This window comes from Tachysurus vachellii, chromosome 2 (assembly GCF_030014155.1).
Source record: "Tachysurus vachellii isolate PV-2020 chromosome 2, HZAU_Pvac_v1, whole genome shotgun sequence".
NCBI classification, from domain to species: domain Eukaryota; kingdom Metazoa; phylum Chordata; class Actinopteri; order Siluriformes; family Bagridae; genus Tachysurus; species Tachysurus vachellii.
The window spans coordinates 8,647,057-8,668,070 of record NC_083461.1 but is presented as its reverse complement, the minus strand read 5'-3'; the positions used below and the strand labels follow the sequence as shown (position 1 = coordinate 8,668,070).

The window sequence follows — 21,014 nt, the reverse complement described above, 5'->3', positions numbered from 1 at the left end:
CCAATGATATCCAGTGTTATTCAACACAAAAAGATCTTTTTGTTGTTATTTAGCAGTTAGCAAGCTGAGGCTATTAGCCAGCTGTCCCTTATCATGCAGAAAATACCAATAGTAAAGAGTGAGCGCTAACACGCTTCCTCACACGTCTTCAAAATGTTGTTCATGGTGTGTGACACGCTCTGAGGAAAGCGTTATCCGACCTCTTCAGTATACATGAGCTCACAGACGCCTGCGATCCGTTAGTGTCTCTGTGAACAACAGGAAAGAGAGAGAGAGAAAGAGAGAGAGAGAGAGAGAGAGAGAGAGATATTGAGGCTCCCAGCCATGGATATCTGTGGCATTGCTGGGATTTAATCTTGAGGCATTAATCTGATTACTAAAAGGAGATCATTTTTAAATTCTTACATGAATTGGTCTCAGTATTTTTTTCCTAAACCTTTTTACACATGCTAATGATTGTATTTTGTTTTAGTGATACGTGTGTAAGTGTAAGTGTATAATAAGTGTAAGTGTATAATAGTGATAAGTGTAAATTTACATATTGTATGTTTTGGCCTACAGAAATGATTGTCTCAATCATTACAGATTACTCTGCTGTTTTAACATTTGACCAGGTTATCAAAAAAAAAAAAAAAAATCAGCTTAGCATTCAATCCAGACCTGCTCACTATGAAAAAGCCATTTCCTGTTATTGCTCCACCTCCTCATTTTGAACCTCTTACCATTCCCAAACACCAAAAACCCAACTTTTCCCAAAAGTATATAAAAAAATTCTCAAAAACTTCTGACTCTGATCACGTTGTTCTTTTTACCTGACACTGACATCTACATTTACGTCCAATAACATTTTACCACCTCGGGTCTACGCATTCTGTTTGGGTTGCTTTCTCCTGTGTGTTTCCTTTCTTTTATATATGTTTTCAGTGAAGGAGAACGGTAATAGACCTCGGCCAGTTCCTCTAAAGCTTGTTAAACACAATGTGTGCAGTTGCAGTGAGTTGAGATTATGATTCATGCACTTGTATATGCAGCGGCCCTGGCCTCTGATTTATAACCTGCCCTGTTCATACTCAAAATTACAATTTTAGAGGGAGGAGGTTCTATGTATGTGAGTGTGTATGTCTGTTCGTGTGTGTGGAGAGAAAGATAGAAAGAGAGAAAGAGAGAGAGACAGAGAGAGAGAGAGAGAGAGAGGAAAGATTAATTACTATTTGTGGCCAGCAATTTCATGAGGCTAGCCCAACACAGCTGTAGAATGATGGCGCCCTACATCAGTTTGTAGTCAGCCATTCACAGATTATTAAAGCTTTGTAAGATGAAGTGCACCTACTGCATGGTTTGCACTCAGGCAATAAGAAGGGGGGACGAGAGAGAGAGAGAGAGAGAGAGAGAGAGAGAGAGAGAGAGAGAAGGATAAATCTTAACGGGGCAATAGCCAGACATATGTCATCATCAGCTGCTTGCTATAAATCTAGCTGGTGATACAGGAGAAAAAGCCTGATGTAGACTTCAGCACACTGACAGACAGCTATGATTGCTGTGTGTTTGCATGTATTATATATATATATATATATATATATATATATATATATATATATATATATATATATATATATATATATATATATATACGGTACATGAATGTGTGTGTGTGTGTGTGTGTGTGTGTGAGAGAGAGAGAAAGGGGGGGGGTAGAGTTAGTGGGGGTGCTAAACATCAAGCTTTCACACTACCTCATTCATAATGTATCCACTAAGCTCTCAAAATTTATTTGATCAATTACAGCCAGTTTGCTTCAAATAAGCGAGGTGCAGGAAAAAAAATGCCTCCACCATCGTGCCTTGTGTACGTGTGTTTATCTGTATACTGCACACTAAAACTAAAGTATGTTATTGTCTTTTATTCAAATGCTTGCACACATCCAGATATTTGCATAGATTTGATGAATAAATGCAATAAACTTTATGTATGCCACATTTCAGTTTGACTGCTAAGGCCGTGTGCACGTCTGCGAGTGAAACTAACACGCGATTGCTTTTTTTTTTTTCCTTTTTGGTGCTTTAGCTTTGAACGAGCCAACTATTGACTACGGCTTCCAGAGACTGCAGAAGGTCATCCCGAGACATCCAGGTGACCCGGAGAGGTTGCCAAAGGTCAGTAAGCTGTGAGAGTGAAACTGAGTGAAAGAGAGAGTAAGAGAACGGGAACGAGAGACAAAGATGTTTATCGTAGAAATTTCAAAATGGGAAAGAATTCAAGATGTTGATATGAGTACATGCAATCTCTTTTGGCTAGTCATCACGAATCAAATCACTGACACACACACACACACACACAGAAATAAACACACACAAAACATGCAACCTGCAGACCCCGGTGTTTGAATTCTGCCGGAATTGTGCAAACTTTCAGTGTAGCGAAATAGTTCAATTAAGCATTTTTCCACTCCAGTAAGCAGTGGTGATTGTAATCGGAGCAGAGCCCTCTTTCTGATGTGTGATTATTTTGCTCTTGTTTTCCTTTCATTTTCCAAAGCTAGATCCACTTTAATCTTTTGTTTACAAAGCTTTCCGATATAAGACCAAGCCTTAGTGGGTTAATAAACGAAGTCCAAACGTTAATATCAGCATTCTCTTTGTGTGTATTTTTTTTTTCCTGTGTGTTTTTTTCATTTAAATCGCACGATTTGACTCCTTCACCAGTTCCCATGTGCCTGACACATATCACCATCTCATGTCAGGTTTGGATGTATGACAAAAGAAAAAAAAAAATGAAAGATTTCTCTTCCTCATTCGGCTGCTCTTAAACATACTTATTTCTCCTCCGATCCCGAGCGCTGAGGGCCCGGGCTTTTCGTAATATCACGTTAAGATATTATTTTGTACCCAGTTAATGGCCGCTCAGTGAGAGCTGACCACCGCTAAAGTCTAATAAAAAATATCATACAAATATCTATTAAAGCCCAGCATGGGGGCGCGGGTGCTATCATTAAGTCGAGCCTGGCTGCTTTAAGCACAAGCACGACTAGCCTCGTGTCCCACAGACACACACCAAGCTAAGCATCCCTGAGCAGAGCCAGCCCACGCTACATGATGTGTTTCAATTACACTTGGCTCTCTTTCTCTGTGGAGAGCAATATCTAGACAGGAAATCTTGTTCCAGTAAATGCTTTAAACTATCCATTACCAATAAAACAGAACCAGCCAGGCCGCCTCTCTCTGCCCGTACACACGGCATTTTCTTCCAAACACCACCATGTTCTGTCTTTTGCTAAGCTTCAAAAGACACACTTATATCTCCATTAGGCTTCAAAAAAAAAAAAATGGACAACAAACAAAAAGAAGTATTGATTTGTCTGAGAAATTGTTTTTTTTTTTTTTCACTTTGGGAAAAGTGTAAAGCCAGAAAAAGCATGTGACGCAAGGAAAGTGAGTGTGCAAGCTTCAAAAGGGGGGCTTTTTCTAATTCAGGTAAAACTTCAACACTGGAGGCCTTCGGCGCAAACCGATTGCCGAGGAGAGATGGATTCTAGCAGCTCCAATAAACAACATAAATATTTGATTTTGGCTTTTAATGGACCCAAATGTGGAGTTCACCGGCATGTAAATGAAAGTGCCAAGTGATTTATCATAGTTACGGCAGCCGTCTGCTCGAGGCGGCGAACCCAGCGGGTCACAGCCGGCTCCGCGCAAAGCAGCAATTGACCCTTACACGGATTCGCAATGAGACCATGAGCGTGTGTGTGTGTGTGTGTGTGTGTGTGTGTGTGTGTGTGTGTGTTTGTGTGTTTGTGTGTGAGGGACGGCACGATTAGGGCCAAGACAGGCTGGAGTAATAAGGAGGAGGGGGTTTGTAGGAGCAGGGAGAAATGTAAAGTGTGTGTTAGCATTAAGGTGAACGCGTCACACCCCTGTTTTCTCTGCCACTCCGGTGCAGAGTTGATAATACCAGCCTGATATTGATTTCCACTGTGCCTTTCCCCCTCCACTCTTTCCTCCTGTTGTGTGGAATCTACAATGGCCGTGCTTTGATGGGTAATTGTGCTCGGGACAGAAAACCAATACGGGAAGCCTGTATTGCTTCGGACGTACACTGATAATGCCGCTGCTACATATGTACGTTGAGAGAGAGAGAGAGAGAGAGAGAGATGGAGAAAGAGAAGGGGAGAGAGAGAGGGGCACCAAATTGAAGTTTACCTCCCTAATTTTAGATGATCAAAATTTGCCAGCTCAATCCCAGGCGTGAGGCGTCAAATGAACATATTTATATACGAAGCTAGGGAGCGAGAATAAAGGCAATATCAGGAGTCAGTCATGTGATGAAGGACGAGATTGCTAAGGGGGCCTTGGCTCTCACTCTGCTTAGTCTCTCCGTACGAAAGCGCTATCGTCCATTATTCTCCATGTAGACCAGAATGAAAAGAGAGAAATAGGAATCTGATTAGATGTTATTCCTTTCGTTTGTGCTGATCAAATGATCTTTATTGCGATGATATAGTGCTAACCTGCCTGCTTTGCTCGTAAATTAATGGCTGCCTCACGTCTTTCCATTCCTCTCCCGTTCGTTTCGAGCTGGCGAGCACAAATCTATGCCGCTTCCTCCTCAATCTAATATACAAGAAAATTTATTAGAAATGCATTCATGTCGAGCAATTACCCATGCATTAAAATTCATCTTCTTTCTCTCGGCTTTTTGAAGTAGCTACATCTATTGGGCCCCGCGCTCCTCAATGTATTCATAACCTGAGGCTAGAACTAACAGAATAATTGCTTTACACTTTAGAATGACATTAGCACCTCCAGCCAGCTCACCTCTCCCGTCTCCTGCAACGCCGCTGATATACTGTGTACCACTCCAGATATTGGACCGTGATAACAAGAAGAGCCCCGTTTTAAATGGTTCACGTCCACGGGCAGAACAGCAAACGCTTGTAATAATAACCGTCCGCATTTGTCACGAAAGCAAGCTTGGGGATCGTTTCTGAGCTTTAATAGTTTCCGTTTAACCTGGAGTCTGCTACGTCTCGGCGAAGGGAGGAAAAGAGGAGTCAATTACACTTAGCGCTGCGCTCATGAATTTACATCGAAATGCTTCTCAAATACCATTCACCGCTAATAATATTCCCAGCGTGAGGCCGGCAGGCTGAGTGGAACAAAACAAACCCACCCAGCATCTCCTCCGCCAATAGGGGCCTGCTCTCTCGTCACACTCCAACGTCGGCCGCTAAATCCGCTTCATTAGCACAGACACCTTGTAGCTAACAACAGATTAAAGTGGAGAGCCGATATGATTTCCTTAAACTATCTTTACGTCTCGTCGGCCCGGGTGCCATATGGACGAGGAGCTGGAGAGAATCTCAGCGCAGGAAGGCTTTCGTCTCAGTGAGAGCGCCTGTCTTAATTGTAGTAATTGTCGGGTTAGATTGGGAGCGATGTATAAGGAGTCCTGTGATATGACGGGCAGAGATGATGGGTAATTATTAGCACTGCAGAAAAACATTTTATCTCACTCAGAGAGAGAGAGAGAGATGAAGAGGGGGAGAAAGAGCACAGAACCGGTTGATGGGACAGGATTAAGACAGCTGGGCTTTTCATTGATTGTACCTGCCGCGTGACAAGTGTAATTCTTTATTTGTATGCAAACTAGATGCATGCAACATGAAGCAGAGACAGCAATTTCTAAGCTAAATGCCCATTTTAAAAGCCACTCATCCGCTCCCTCTCAGGATTAGACAGCGTCTCTATAAAACGTATGGTGTACGCACCAAGAACCCTGACTTATGCGATTAATCTTGATAAGTACGAATTCAAGATGGCGGCCGTGACTAGGAACGAAGCCAGTCAGCCATGCTAAGAAACGGTGTGGAATTCGGTGAACATGCTAGCAAGGGCAGAGCTGAGGTCTGAAGTCAGAACTAGCTTTTGGATATTAAAGCAGTTTTAACATTCCCGTAAATATCGGAACAAACCTTGAGACAATGAGATAATCATCCAGCGCATCAACTTCATGGAACAGCATCAGTTTCGGGAGTTGGAGTTTGAGTTGCAGCAGAGAAGAAAAAAACTACAATAGGCTAGGCCAAGCGAGACAGCCTGGATCAGGGTGGCGTGTTGGCTTGTTGGCAGGCTGGGTGTAATTTTTGAAGGGAAGCTAAGCAGAAAGTTAATCCATGTTGTGCTATAAGTAGGAGGGGAGGCATGCAGACATGGATAAGATGGGGTTTGTGGGCACCCGGGTCCCCGGGCGCAGCCTCTCAGGCAGCTCGGCACGAGAACTCATTTATGAAGTCCTTTACAACAGCCAGTGAAAGAGGTTAATTGAAAAATTTCCTAATGCCATTATGAAAGAACTAGATTAACCCGAGCTAATTCACTTTATTGTTCTGAAGAAAGAGGAATTGGCATTGAACTCCACTACAAATTTGGGGCATGAATTAAAGGGTGAGATGTTGTCTTTGAGCACTCTGCCAGTTTAATTAAGATATGGAAAATGACTCATTGTTCTTCGCTGCTAAAGTGGGTGGATTTAGCCGACCGTACGTCGCTCCTGTACTGCTTTATGTATCTCTTGGAGTGTGTGTGTGTGTGTGTGTGTGTGTGTGGGTGTCTGTGTGAACTGTGTGTATTTGTTTGTTTAATACCCCGTAGGCCACAGCGTTTAAAACTCAAGTGCTTATTTTTGATTCATTTAGCTTAGAGGTTACACACCACTTCACTTGCTTTGGCACGTATTACGTGGTGACTAAAACAAACCGGTCTGAGGAGAAGGAAATCCTTCCTAAAATGACTGTTAATCCAATATGAGTTCAATAGAATATATTTACATGTTGCTAAAGTCATAAATAAACCATACAGTAAACACGGACTTGCATGCGTGCGCATGTATTACACTTTGCATTTGTGTAACTCATTATAACGTGTGTGTGTATGTGTGTGTGTGTTTGTGCTGCAGGAGGTTCTACTAAAGAGAGCAGCTGACCTTGTGGAGGCTCTGTACGGCATGCCACACAACAACCAGGTAAAATACCATTTACACCAGTGCATGCTAATGAGCACCACCAGACCCCCACCCCCTTCTCCCCACTTCTCCTTCTCTCTTTCTGCCTATCTCTATCTCTCTTGCCCTCCCTCTCCCTCAGTACAGTGGCTGTAATTAAATCAGTGCCTCTCTCCCCATGCTATGCTCCTCTTTCTACATTTCAAAGCTAGCTGCAGGCCATTGTACTGTAGCAGGGTGTCATTACACTAAGAGCGAATGCTTTTTATTTTTTTTTTTATTTTTTATTTCTATTTTCTCTCGCTGTTTATTTGTGGTTGATGCACACGGAGCAAAAAGAGGAGTTAATCGTGGAGAAAAAAAAATAAACATATAAACACACATAGAAAAACATGAAAAGAGTACATTCGCACACAGGGAGAGAGAGAGAGAGAGAGAGAGAGAAAGAAAGAAAGAGAGAGTTGATTTAAACAGGAGAATAACCTTGAACTTGGCCCGAAAGGTGTTTTTCTCAAACACTTTCTACAGAGCAGTTCTGTTCAGATGTGCTTGAGAGGTCTAATACATATTCAAGAGCAACAATCCACTGTGTTTTCTTCTTTCTGGTTAGAGCTGCATGGAAAGTGTCCTGAATTTTGTGTTAAAGTTAAAAAAATATATATGTTTGAAACACCCGTTGTTGAAAAAATGCTTAGCCAGTTTTGGTCATTGACTTCATGACTTCATGTCACTCATGAGTCTTTCGCTCTGTCCTGTAGGAGATCATTCTGAAGCGGGCAGCAGACATCGCCGAAGCTCTTTACAGTGTACCACGCAACCACAACCAGATCCCTTCTCTCGCTAACACCGCGTCCCACGGAGGCATGATGGGCGTCAATTCTTTCGGCAGCCAGCTGGCGGTCAACGTCTCTGAGACTTCACAGGGTAATGACCGAAAATCCTTTCGTTTCAGTCGCACCGCTTCCTCGGCTTTGAACAAGATAATTTGCGTCTAGCTTACACCGAAATCAACTCGATTGGGTTGTGATGTTTGTTTGAATCATTTTATGGACCTTGTAAGCTAAAATGTTTGCAAAGGCTAGCTAGCGTATGCATTGGTTGTTATGGTAACAAATGTTATCTGTGGTTTTATCCTTCCTGCCTGGGTGTAACGTTGATCACAGGGAGGTTCCACAAGTCTGCTTTACATATATTTCATGTTCGGCATTGAGACATCAAACAAAACAAAACACAAAATACGTCCGGGTCATTCAGGAAATGCATACAGTAAAATGCTTTAAGGCTTCCTGAAGCATTTCAGTAGGATCCTGCGGACAGGAGATGGCACCTAAATGCATTCTGGAAATGAAATTACAATCTACGTTCTTTAATAGTGTGTTTGTGTTGTCCTGCAGTTGGCTACAGCCGTAGCACAAGCAGCGTGTCGCCTCGTGGCTACGTGCCCAGCAGCACTCCACAGCAGTCCAACTACAACACCGTCAGCAACAGCATGAACGGCTACGGAAACACCGGCATGCCCAACCTGGGTGTCCCGAGCTCGCCTGGATTCCTCAACGGCTCATCCGCCAACTCGCCCTACGGCAGTAAGTATCAAGGTAATTACCCCTTTTCCCCTCCTCTGCTCTCCCCTCACCTGTCTTCCCTTTCCTTTTGACACCCCTGTTGTCTGTTTGCGTTTGTTTTCTGTTTTATTTATTTATTTATTTACTTTTGGGAATGTGTGCTACTGGATAAAAGGAGGGGTGACTCTGGAGGCTGAACACCCGAAACAAGCCATATAGTGATCCAACCAATCAAATAATAAGAACAATATTAATCTTTAAAAACGAATCGAAAACGAAATAACGGAAAACAAACCAAAACAAAACCAATTGAATAGGCCGCTGACACAGAGCAACAAATTCTACCTTAAACGGCAAAAAAAAACTTCTTCCTTTTATCGTCAGAGTCGATAAAGACACCTATTATCCAGCAAGTGGCTGAGGCAGGACGTCCCATCTCATTCCATCCCGATCTCCATTTTCTCTTCCTTTATTTACATCCGTTTTGTTTGCAGACAAAAAGACTATCACGCACTATCAACTCCCCCCTTCCCCGATATAGAGTGATCGTTCCTTCATGTCCATTCTTCCCTGATTTGTTTTCATCCCATGATTATTATTTGAAAAAGAGGCGAGGCCTGGCTCTCCCTTACTCTCGTCTGTTAGGAACAACAAAAAAAAGAAAGTGAAACTCTCTCTGAGTGGTGACTATGTTTGCTCTATTGCAGTAGTTCCATCGAGCCCTACCATGGCAGCCTCTTCGGTCAGCCTCTCTTCAAACTGTAGCAGTACACACGGCATTTTCTCATTCTCACCTGCCAATGTCATCTCTGCAGTGAAACAAAAGAGCGCCTTTGCCCCCGTTGTCAGGCCCCAAGCATCTCCACCTCCTTCTTGCACCAGTGCAAATGGCAATGGACTTCAAGGTGAGAGCCGCCTCCCTCCTTTTATGACATCGCATTGCTGCCTCACTCTTTTGGCTCTTTTGAAAATGCCCCTTTTCTCGCTGCCATGCTGCTTCTCCAACATGGTGGCCTTGTATCAATTATATATGTGTGTGGATGGCTGAGTGAACAAGTGGATGGATGACTGAAAGGAATTATGCATGTAGCATGGAGCGTGCATGCTTGGCTTTTACGTCTCTATTTATTTATCTGACATTAATGATTTAGGGGTGTCAAACGTCCCACGAGACTTTTGGCACAGTCGAACCGTCGTCCAATGTTTGCGTCATGTGTATCGGTGACCGAATTACCAATCCGAGGAAGTCTTAACACAGACGCGTAGCTTAAAATGCCGTGGCCATTCGACTAATGCATTATTCACTGCCTTCTATGCATTTGAACAACGTATGCTGAAATTCCCCCGGTGCTTTTAACTGACCTTACCAGGTGTGCCGGGGTCATAAACAAACAAGGGTTGTGTAGGTCTTCTACGCAGCGCACCACTTCGAATAGATCCTGAATGAAAGATTCGCAGCCTTGAGAAAACACAAGCACGCACGTCACACAAGTCCTCGCCGTTTCCTCTGAATATTGTGGCTGGTTACTTTTTTTTTACACTGTGGTTATGAAAACAATGGGTCTTATACTGTGCTTACAGAGCAGACGCATTAAGATTTCATAGAGAGGCGCTGAGCTTTGGCTTCCTGTGCCAGCGGAGTAAGACATTGTTTTGATGAACGCTGTAATGTGAGGCGGAGCTCACAAGTCGGCACGATAACAGAAAGAAACAGTTGTGAAATCCTCGGCAGGACAGCGTCATTCAGCAAATTAACGACTTCCTGAGCCTGTTGAGCCCGCTTGTATTTCCTCTCCGTCAAGGCCGAGTTGTTTGCTTTGAAAACATGTTTTAGCCATAGTGTGTGCATCCAAGATTAATAATGTTAGAGCTAATGAACTGGGAAATTAAAGTTCATGCTGCTACATGCATCCACTTATTAATATGTGGTTTGCAGAAATTAATGAGGAATGCCATGGCACTGGGTGCTTAGGCAAACTTAAAAGCACTTCAACCATGACTCCGCAAAGTAGCTAAAGGATGTTTTTTTTATTTTGAAAGATGGAAAAAAAAAAATAAAATAAAATCCAGGCACTTCACTAGCCACCTAATTGTGGAGTAGATGAGTAGAGTTCATAAATCTTAGCGCTTCTTTCTCTCTTCATCACAGCTCTAGACGGTGCTCGGATCTTGTGGTTTCTTTCTTCAGCCGTGCTTTAGAGCTTGGAATAAGGAAGGCAGATGTAGCATCGCAAATGGTCGAGGGTGAATTTTTCAATTTAGGTAAAAGACGAGAGGAAGGCATTCGCCGGCCAGAGAGAGCGCAGGGCCTCGGCTCGGTGACGTTAGCCGAAGTGACCGTGTTGTTTCTCAGCTGTCAGCACGGACGTTCCCACGGGAGTCTGGTCTCTCTGATGGCCATTAACAAAACGCTAAAAGAAATCTCACACATGTGGGAGCGGGGATACTTTCTCCTCAAAATGTCAGAAAGCACCTCATTTAAAATGTTGATCTTTCCAGAGTGTCTTAAAGAGAAAAAAAAAAATCAGCTTTTTACCTGATAAAAGTTCGACGTGACAGTTTTTCCAAACACAGAAATCTGTGCCATGCCTCGTCTGTCAAAGTGAAGGAAATGATCTGCTTTCTTTCTTTATCTTACACGTAGTATTTATAGATATCTAGGACTAAAAATCTTTCTCTCTCTCTGTTTTTTTTTTTTTAGCTATGTCCGGACTGGTGGTCCCTCCCATGTAAATTGCACTTCCACCACTTGTAAAGCAGCAGTGTCTGTGCAGTGAGCCTCGGGGTACGTCAAGGAACGTCCTCCTGAAACGATCGGCATCCGTCATGAAGTTACTCAACACCTACGTCTAATTCCGAGGAAGGAAAAAAAAAGAGACTTTGTTTTAAAGATTTTATTCAGACTAATGTAAATCGACATGCAAGAAACTTTGTCATGAACATTTGAAATTTATTGACTGAATTTCTTGTCATATTTTCACGTTTCTCTGTCTCGAAGAAGAAAAAAAAAAATCACGGAAGAAAAAAAAATGACTATTTTGTATAAACCTTTCTGGTTTGTTCTTGGCTAGATCTTGTTATGTGTGGGGAGGAACCTTGTGGATATACCATTCGATGAAAACACACTGAAATGTCTCTGAATGTTTCTTTTCGAGTGATGCGCAGCCGTCGCACATCTCTATAATGTGAAGTCATTTCTTTTTTTCTTTCTTTTTTTTGTTTGGTCATTAATTTTTGCTTTTTTTTTTTTTTTTTTTTGCTTTTTCTCTCTTTTGATTTTGTGGTGAGAAAAATAGGGGCCAAGCCAATACTGCAGAGCCAACAAACTGGAAATCACGTAACCTAAAACATGAGTTATAAAAATGTAAAGTTTAAAGTGAATAGGAGTGAACGGGGAGGAACCGGCAGAGGAGATGTTATCATGCATATTTCATCGCAAATGAACTTTGTAACTTATTGTAGGTAGAAATTGTAACTTTGATATCGCAAAAATTCTCTCGCCTTCGACAAGCACACTAACAGAGACGAAATGCTACTGTCTGTTGGTTTAAAAAAAAAAAAAAAAAAAGAAAAGCAAAAAAAAAAAAAAAAAGAAAAAGAAGGAAAAATACTTCCACTGCTAAAGCTTCCTGTAAAGCGAGTGTGATCTGCAATGTTTTTCAACTTTTTGCTAGCACTGTATACTATTGCATTCTTAGGCTACTGTGGAGTCTATGTTTCTTGTACCAGAAAGTTGTCCTTTTACTTCTAGCTCCTTATTCCCTAATGTGTTTTGTATGTGGTTATACAATTGTAGACTTTTGTGATTTTGCCAAAGTTGTAGCTAAATATTTATACACTCGTCTTGAATTTTTTCCAGATCCACTTAAATATTTAGTACAGAGTTTTATTCCTACTGAAAAACAGCTAGGAGTAAAATAGTCTTATACATTGCAACACTTTCACACAAACACTTGCGATCACTAAGGGGTTTTTTTGTAACATATCAATTATAAATATTGTATTTATCTTTGAAATTTTTTTGTATATTGCTTTCCATACTTTTATTTTGAGCTCATATGTAATGTTTATTATAGCCAATATTGTGATGCAACACAGAATGTTAAAGCCAAGACCAGTTGCCACCATTGTTTTTTTTTTTTTTTCCTTCTTGTTTTGGATCAATAGATGAATTTTCTCTCCATTTAATTTGTATTTTGTTACATCAGAAAAATTCCATAATTTTATTATTTTTTTTTAATTTGCAGTTTGTTATTTAGAGCAACAATCAAATCCTTGTTTATTTTTGTATTCATTTTTAAATTATCTGAATTTTTTTTTTTTTTTTTTTTTTTTAAATAAATCCTGTTTGTTGTATAGTCAAATAAATTGTTTGTGACACATGGCTGTAATAATAATAGTAGAATATGTGCATGTCAAGCAGCCCCGGGGGGGGGGAAGATTCAATTGTGGTTGTAAATTTTGTTTTTTGTAGAATGTAAAAAGTCATTTTTACCTGCCACTCATGACTTTGCCGCATTATAGCTCAACCATGTTTACAGGGAATAAAGGAACAAAATAAAACAAAACAAGAAAAGGATTCAAGCGAAAGGAATAAAAAAAAAAAGCAGGAACGGACACATACGTACGTCAGTCACTACTGTTTATTAAAATATGTCGGGGGGGAAAAAAAAAAAGCTCTGTCCAAACCTTTAGACTGAATCTGTTGAGAGGAATCTTTTCTGCTGTTTTAATAACAACCCATCCACCACAAAGCCAATCATTACCATTCAAATGATCAATGGTGTAAAAAGCACAAGCCTTTTTTTACTAAAAATAAAAAAGTGATTATTGTGACCCCTCATCCTTTTGACTATTTTGTCAGTTTCTTTTCTCTCAATTTTTTATTTTATTTTATTTTTTTTTTATCTTTTGTTGTAAACATTAAATTTGCTGTACTCCCTCAAGTAAGACTGATAATCCAGGGGAAAAAAAAAAAATAAATAAAAAGGTTAGAGTTTTGTATCATAAACGTATATGAAGAGCCGAGATTAAGATCTTCTATATTGTACATGTCATTTTGTAATTACGCCATTATACAGCAGCATATACAGTAGCTAAACATATTAGTTAACCAGTCCACAAATTTCCTTCTTCTTCTCTCCCGATGAGTTTCGTTTGCCTAGCTGTGCCAAAATCAGCGACAAAATCTTTTTCCCTTTTTTTCATTCTTTTTTTTTTGCACTTAACACTTTGTAAATCTCCTGTTGTACTGTTAAGTAGTCTGTTTCAAACCAAAAGGGGACGTTCCCTCTTGGCAATCTGCACACAAGTTTCCTTTAGCAGCAGGAAGCAAGGGCAGCTGTAGAAGGGAATGAGTGATGAATGTGCAATGCATTTGCTTTGTGATAGCTCAACAAAGCTTAGCTAAGTGGAGGAGCTGGCGAAGTCACCTTGAAAGTGAGAGGAACCCAAGGTTACATGAAGTGTATTTGTGAATATCGTCATTACTGCAACCTGGATTTTGTGTTTTTAGCCTAATTAGACCATGCACTCAGTGTTTTATTGCCATTAGTCTGAAGATTTCAGTAAATTGTAGATTGACTCTGTAAGGAGAAAATACTATTTTTGTTTCATGTATACATTTTTTTATGTTTATGTAAACATTTCTACATTTTACTGTACAAAGATGTTCATTTTACACAATATTTAATTAAAGTATTTCTTGTCTGTGACTGGCTCCTCCATGTAATCTTAATTTTCGAAATCTTCCTCCTTTTCATACTTAGAAATATTAGTACCATTAATTTTTTTTTTAAACATACCCAAGAGTGTACAAAACACAAATATGATGAGTACGTGTTTTTTGTCAAATCTCTAATTGATATTTTTCAAATCTAAACTAATCAGATGAAAGCAGTTTTTCCTCCATCTCTCTCTCTCTCTCTCTCTCTCTCTCTCTCTCTCTCTCTCTCTCTCTCTCTCTGAGATGAAACATTAATTAAATAAATACTTTGTTTTTTTCCCCCAATCCATAACAAATGAATTAATTAAATAAACAAACAAACAAACAAACAAACAAACAAATAAATAAATAAATAAATAAATAAATAAATAAATAAATAAATAAATAAATAACCAACCGACCAGCCAAACAAACCCATAATAGATTTAGATATTTTTATTAGATAATTTATTCAAGAAAAAAAAAATCCCTCCTGGCAGAGATCGATATAAAAACTTAAGGAACCAGAACCTGCCATAAGGAACCAGGCTAAGTCCTTGTTGTTGTGTGGTGTAGGCGAGAGACTGTAAGGCGAGTCTGGGTGTTTTGGGGTGAGCTGGTGACACAAGGCTTTCATCTTTTCACTCTTGTGAATTCCTGGAAGAAAATGACAGTCTCGGGGGGAAGCAGCCCTCCTGCTCAGCCCACTGATCCCTGAAGAACAACTGCCATTTCACTTCGGCCTCTCCATGCTAGTTCCTCCTGCTTTGTGCTTGAGAGAATTGTGGTGGATATTTCACTATAAACTTCATGCCTACGGCAACTCCGAAGAAAAGTGTAAATTTCGTAGACATTAACAAGGCACCAGTAGTTGGCCAGACGAACCTCTTTATCTGCGCATGATGTGAATTACAACCTACAGGCACACATGGGGTTTGTCACTCATCCATGCTTCATTAGCTAACTAGAAGCAGTAGCGCTAGCCAATGTAGGGAAAATGAAAGGACAGTGCCAGTGCTAACCTTGACGAAGGTCGCGAGCTAGGTGTCTACCACGTTTGCCCATGACTGTCTCTATCTCATCAGGAACCTGCTTAATAAGTGATTCGGCTGGATGCTTCATTGAACGCACTGTTTGAAATGTAAGTTACGCAATTACAACCTAGAAAGAGTTCGGTTCGCTTTACGGCAGTCATGCTATCTCCCGTGAAGGGTGACTTATAAGAGCAGGGTTTTAATTTCAGCACAGGTGATTTCATATGCTTGTCATAAGTGGGATAGGTTTGTGAATTTGATGACAGCTTGTGATCTTCCCAATTAAACACTCATCTCACTTTCAGTGCTTGGTCATATATGAGGCATAAGAACTCAATTCATGGTCCATTTAATAGCTGGTGTCTCTCTGTTTTCAGAAAGTTTCGATGTGCTTTGAAGGAATTCTTATTCTATTTATTTTCACTTAATAGAAAGTGCCCGGTTAGACCTCCGTTTGATTCTCTGCGGTGCAGAGCACCTAGCGTGCTTGGCAGTGGCGGCTCAAGCGGGTAAGGCTCTGGGTTGTTGATCGGGGTTGAAGCCCCAGCAGCGCCAAGCTGCCGCTGTTGGGCCCTTGAGCAAGGCTCTTAACCCTCACCACTCCAGGGGTGCTGTATCATGGCTCTCCCTGTGCACTGACCCCAACCTCCAAAGTTGGGAATTTCACTGTACTGTTATACTTTGAATATGAGCTTCAGTAGCCAAATGATCCTGGTGAGGTTTGGATCTCAAGCCTGGTCGAGTACTCTGGGAGTGAGCTGGGAATACACCCTAAATGGGATGTCTGGTAAATACACTCTTTCACATTTATGGGCAAATCTACCTACTGGTGTGTTTTGTTGGGTAAAAGGCAAACTGAGAATGTGGAGGAAACCCATATAGACACAGGGAGATCAAGAGAAACTCTTCACAGACAGTAATGCGAGCTCAGGCTTGAAGCAGGTAGATTTGTGTACGCCAGCCTAATAACTCTATTAAATTTTATTTTATTTCTACAGTGCTTTTAGCAAGGGACATTGGCAGAAGGCAGCTTTAGAAAAATATAAAAATTCAGGCTATAAATGATACGTTTCATTACATCACAATTTATCCCTAATGAGCAAGCCAAAGGTGACGGTGACAATATATGTACTCGTTGTAATTTGTTCCTTCATCCACAAAGACTACATATTTCTGCTCTTTCTACTAAGTCTATTATATTATTCACTACTTATTCTAGTTTTGCCTAGTTTTGTTTACAAGAAACAAAGTCTAATTCATGTGGCTAGCACGCTATGCACTCTGCACCACAAAGAATCAGACTGAGGTTTACCCGGTCACTTTCTAATTAACTGAAAATAAATAGTCGATAAATTCCAGGGCCAAGGATAGCACATGCCTAAAAGGGGTGGTATCGTTTTGAACCCTTTATAGTTCTTATGTTTAAAAAGGTGCAAGGTGAAATCCATACTCATCAAGCAAGCCAAGGAAAACCTTATAAAGACCACATATGACTGGCCTCCCTCTTTCAAAACAAGCATGGCTGTTATCTTCTTCTATGAGCGCCTCTGGTTAGCAGGTCAGAAAATGTCAATTTCTCATCAAGACAACGGGCCTGCTTCAATTTTTTTTTCTCCCGCTCAGAACGTAGACAATTAACAAGATGCAGAGCGCTTGCATCAGTGATTTGCAGGTTATTATGCAACCGCCCGCTGGCATAGATCTGGCCCTGCCTCAGATAATAGGGCTGCCTGATAGCTGCAGTGTCAATATGCCAAAGAACAACATTTGAATGTGAGCTGTTGTGCTTATTTGCCTCCAATGGATGATCTGTGGCCTGATAACCGAGCTCCTACCTGCCGAGGACGCGGCGTGACGCCTATCTGTGTCTCGCACAATTATTACAATGAACAAACTGGACAATGAAGAACCCCTGTCTTTATACCGGCTAGGGAGAATCAAACCCCCGTTTTACCTTCAAATAACTTCTTTTTATCTACTGAAAAAAGCACTTGAGAGCAAATCTAAATTCTATCAGAGGAAGTAAAACAACCCCCAATCAGATTAGGGATCGATCTTTGGCCGCTTGCCATTTGGGGAAGTATCTTTGACGTTGAGTTGAGATAACAGCCTCCATGTAAGAGTACAGAGATTGTTCTGAAGTGCTGTAGTATTTAAAGTTTAAGCACTCATTATATACGTAGTTATAGCAGATTATTAACGTATGATTATACAGTTTATAATTAAGCTTGTGTAGATCTATCTGCAGGAAGAGAAATATGTAAATTTATACAGGGCTACAAAATATGAAACAGTACTAAAGATAATGAAGACAATTTTTTTTTCTCGGCTTCAAAGAAAATGTGGAAATAGACACACTTCAGAACAATCTGTGCTGTATCTCTGGTCATAAAGGCACAAAGGAACAGCCATTAAGGCAATTACAGGAGCAGCTGCAGGCCTGTGGCCCGGCACTGTTCTAACATCCAGCCCTGCGTCTCGTTCTCTGTGGATTCTGTAAATGCAGAGACAGAGTGATCCTGTGTGTGACGTGTTCACTGTTCATCAAAGAGTGGCCTCGCGCCGGCCCCGGACAGCCCAGCACCTCACTCAATCACCCAGAAAGCCTCTTTATTACCCAACCCTAATGGCCATCCTCTGCCATATTTTTTAATGCAAGCATTAAATATTTATAAAAACCCAAGTCAATAATCCCTCATAACCCCAGACAGAGAGAGAGACGGACACTCATTCATTTACTGCGGCCCATGCACTCTGAAATAAAGCCAAAAGGTCAAGAGGTCGCTCAATCAAAGTGAGCCAAGGCCAGCCTGGAGCATCTGCTGTCATTATTATTAGGACAATTATTTCTGCAGTCACTAAAATTTCTACCAGAGTTCGCAGGACAATATTGAGCTACTTTTTTTTTTTTTTCCGAAAATGTGTGTGTGCATGTGTTTTGTAAGGAGCATGGGTTTGAACAGGGGCTTATGTATTGTTATCTATCATAGAGACTCTGCCTTCAATACCACACTCACAGGCCGTAAATCAGGGCTCTGGAGGTTCCCAAAGGAGAGAATCCATCGGTACAAAAGCCTCGTCCTGCATACACACTCCTCACCTTAGTCTCAGAGATGGATGTTAATGTGTTTTAGATCAACTTTCATAACCTTTAACAGGGTTGAGAATGCACAATACAAAAAAGACGGAGACTTTTGTTTTTTCTTGTTGATTAACAATAAATTTATTCTTTTCAAATGCCGACTCTGAATTAACAGATAAAATGTCTTTTGTAAAGTCACTTAGCTTATTATTATTATTCTATTATCTGCATCTCTGAAGTCAGCAGGAAGCTTTTGTAGCGTTTAGTAAATCTGTCTCGTCCATTTATTTCTTTCCTACAGGTAGGAATTAAATTTCAGAAAGATTTGTTCAGAAGGAAATAATGTCCAAACAGTGTTGTTCGATTGCTAAACAAGCACAGACCAAAAATCGGCATCCAAAATGTATCATTGTCTATGAATAAAATAGCAAAGAGACTCTCGAAGCACAGGGGTAGGGGTAGTGGTGGTGGGGGTATTTAGGGATTTAGTCCCTGGCGTCTATTGGGCACCACTCTGAGACAAGGCCAACTGCAACCGCACTACAGCTCTTTCTTATTCCTTTCTTCTTTTTTTTTTTCAGCTAGTCCTATCACCCCTGTTCTCCCACATGCACATTCCCACTACATGGCATAATCTTTGTTTTTGCAGTCTCAACTGTCGGTACCCATGGTGATATCCATGCCTAGCTGTCTGATGCCTCCTCATCTCTGTCTTTCACTTCTTTCCTTTCCTTTCCTCTCCCTTCATTCTACAGGCACTTTGACACTTGATACCAGTTGTTCCAGTAGCCCACCCTCCTCCTTCCACCCAGCCAACACACACACACACACACACACACACACACACACAGCTCTCTAAAGGTTTTTGATATAAAGCCACATCCAGTTCAACAGTAGCTGCCTTTTTACCCAGAACCCAGTGGCACTCTTTTATTCAACTCCTAAAACAGTGCTGGTGTTAAAACTACTGCAACATTAAAGAGTACTAGAGCTAGATACTTTGCAACATGAATGACTCAACTTCAGTACGAACTCACTTTAGCTATAACAGTCTGTCAAATTAATAAATACAAATGTAAATTATTTATTCATTCAACTTCGGTCAGCATTGTGGTAAGTTCAGGGCTGATCCCATGAACACTGGGTGCAAGGTAGGAATACACACTGCTTAGTACACAGGCTACTACACCAAATTTAGAGCTATGAGCAATTTAAAAGAGCCAGTCCACCTACTGGCATGTTCTTGTGAGGAGGAAGGAAACGACAGAGCCTGAAGGAAACACACTTGGACACAGAAAACATTTGAAACTCCACACAGACTGAAACCCAAAGCTCAGGTTCAAGCCACAGACTGTGGATCTGTGAGGCAGCAGTACTACATGCTCCACCTAGGGCTTTTCATACTTGAACTAGTCAACTCGGTTATTCTAAACCCCGGCTAAACAGAATCTTGGGTTGTCTTGTTCCACATTTCACTCTGCTCATATTTACATGAGGTTAACACTTAAGCTTGGCTAGTCTTAATCTGTTTCACACTCTATATTTCTACATCCTGGGTTAATCATCTACATTTCATATTTGCGTTGTAAAGAATGTTTGGATAAATATAGCATGTGATTCCTTTAAAAAAAGTGTCTGTCTCTGAGCAGGTATTGTAATCTTTCACAGCTTTCTAATCTCTTGGCCTTTTTCAAATTTTTTCATTGTGACGTATTTTGCCGTCGTTACCGCGGATGATCTTCAGTGTTTTTCCACCTGAAGCTACCTACTAAGATGTTTTTTTTTTTGATTGAGTGCCTGTAATTATAACACCACATATATTTGGCTCAAATGTTGACGGCTTTGGGTTGTTGATCAAAAAATTCGGATAAGCTGCCACTGTTGGGCCCTTGAGCAAGGCCCTTAACCATCTCATTGCTCTGACCCTGTCTTCCTAACAAGCTGGTTTATTCAGTGAAATTCGCTTGTTAAAGTATGTCTGACAAATAATAAAGGGTTCTTCTTCTCTTCACTACAAAAACATAACTAACACTGCTTCAGAGCCGTTTTTCTTAAACCTGGGTAAAACACGCTTCTAAATAACTAGTGTGAAATGTTCCTTTCCCAGGGCTAAAATTGGGGATTACATCGCCCATAAACTGGGCTTAAGCAAAGTTGAAAAAGAGCTAGAATGTGTAAATACATACTGCTTTCCAAGATGCTTTCATGGATCCTGATATGGTTGAATTAAAGCTGTCACTTTAAAGTAGCATCTCTTATGAACATGATATCACTTGTTGTGGAAACATGATACCTTTTATATAAACCACTAGTTCATAGCGGTTATTGTAGTATTTACAACTGGTATGAGCCTTATAACAAAGCCTTAGATGTCTTAATAGATTCCTAATAGATTCAGTCCTTACAGATTTAGGTACATGTGTTATATGCTGTACTTCCACCATTCCTACTTCCCCTATTAGAATTAGTTAAATCTTTAGTTTACATCTAAACAAATAAAAGTTCAAAATGCCAGCTTTTTAATTACACTGATTCTACAGTCATCATTGACTCAGTTGGAATCTTCTCCTCCAAACAGACGGCCTTCTAGCTCACACTATCCTGGCCCTGGGAAGCATGGAATCTCTCATGTGCCA

At 40.7% G+C, this 21,014-nt stretch overlaps 1 protein-coding gene across 10 annotated transcripts in view; it reads left to right on the top strand.

The window, feature by feature from the left end:
• ebf3a (EBF transcription factor 3a) overlaps positions 1 to 14,147 on the top strand; it is a 93,660-nt gene extending 79,513 nt beyond the window's left edge. For 3 of the 10 annotated variants that reach the window (XM_060895535.1, XM_060895509.1, XM_060895499.1), the window contains exons 11-16: positions 2,065 to 2,153; positions 6,952 to 7,017; positions 7,755 to 7,920; positions 8,391 to 8,579; positions 9,374 to 9,463; positions 11,260 to 14,147. In XM_060895535.1, the coding sequence (XP_060751518.1) occupies positions 2,065 to 2,153; positions 6,952 to 7,017; positions 7,755 to 7,920; positions 8,391 to 8,579; positions 9,374 to 9,463; positions 11,260 to 11,291 (632 nt within the window). In that variant the 3' untranslated portion in view covers positions 11,292 to 14,147. Of the gene's footprint in view, positions 1 to 2,064; positions 2,154 to 6,951; positions 7,018 to 7,754; positions 7,921 to 8,390; positions 8,592 to 9,265; positions 9,464 to 11,259 lie in introns of all 10 variants that reach the window. The other 7 variants (XM_060895462.1, XM_060895453.1, XM_060895488.1 and 4 more) reach the window with 3 other exon arrangements.
• The last annotated feature ends 6,867 nt before the right edge of the window (positions 14,148 to 21,014 follow it).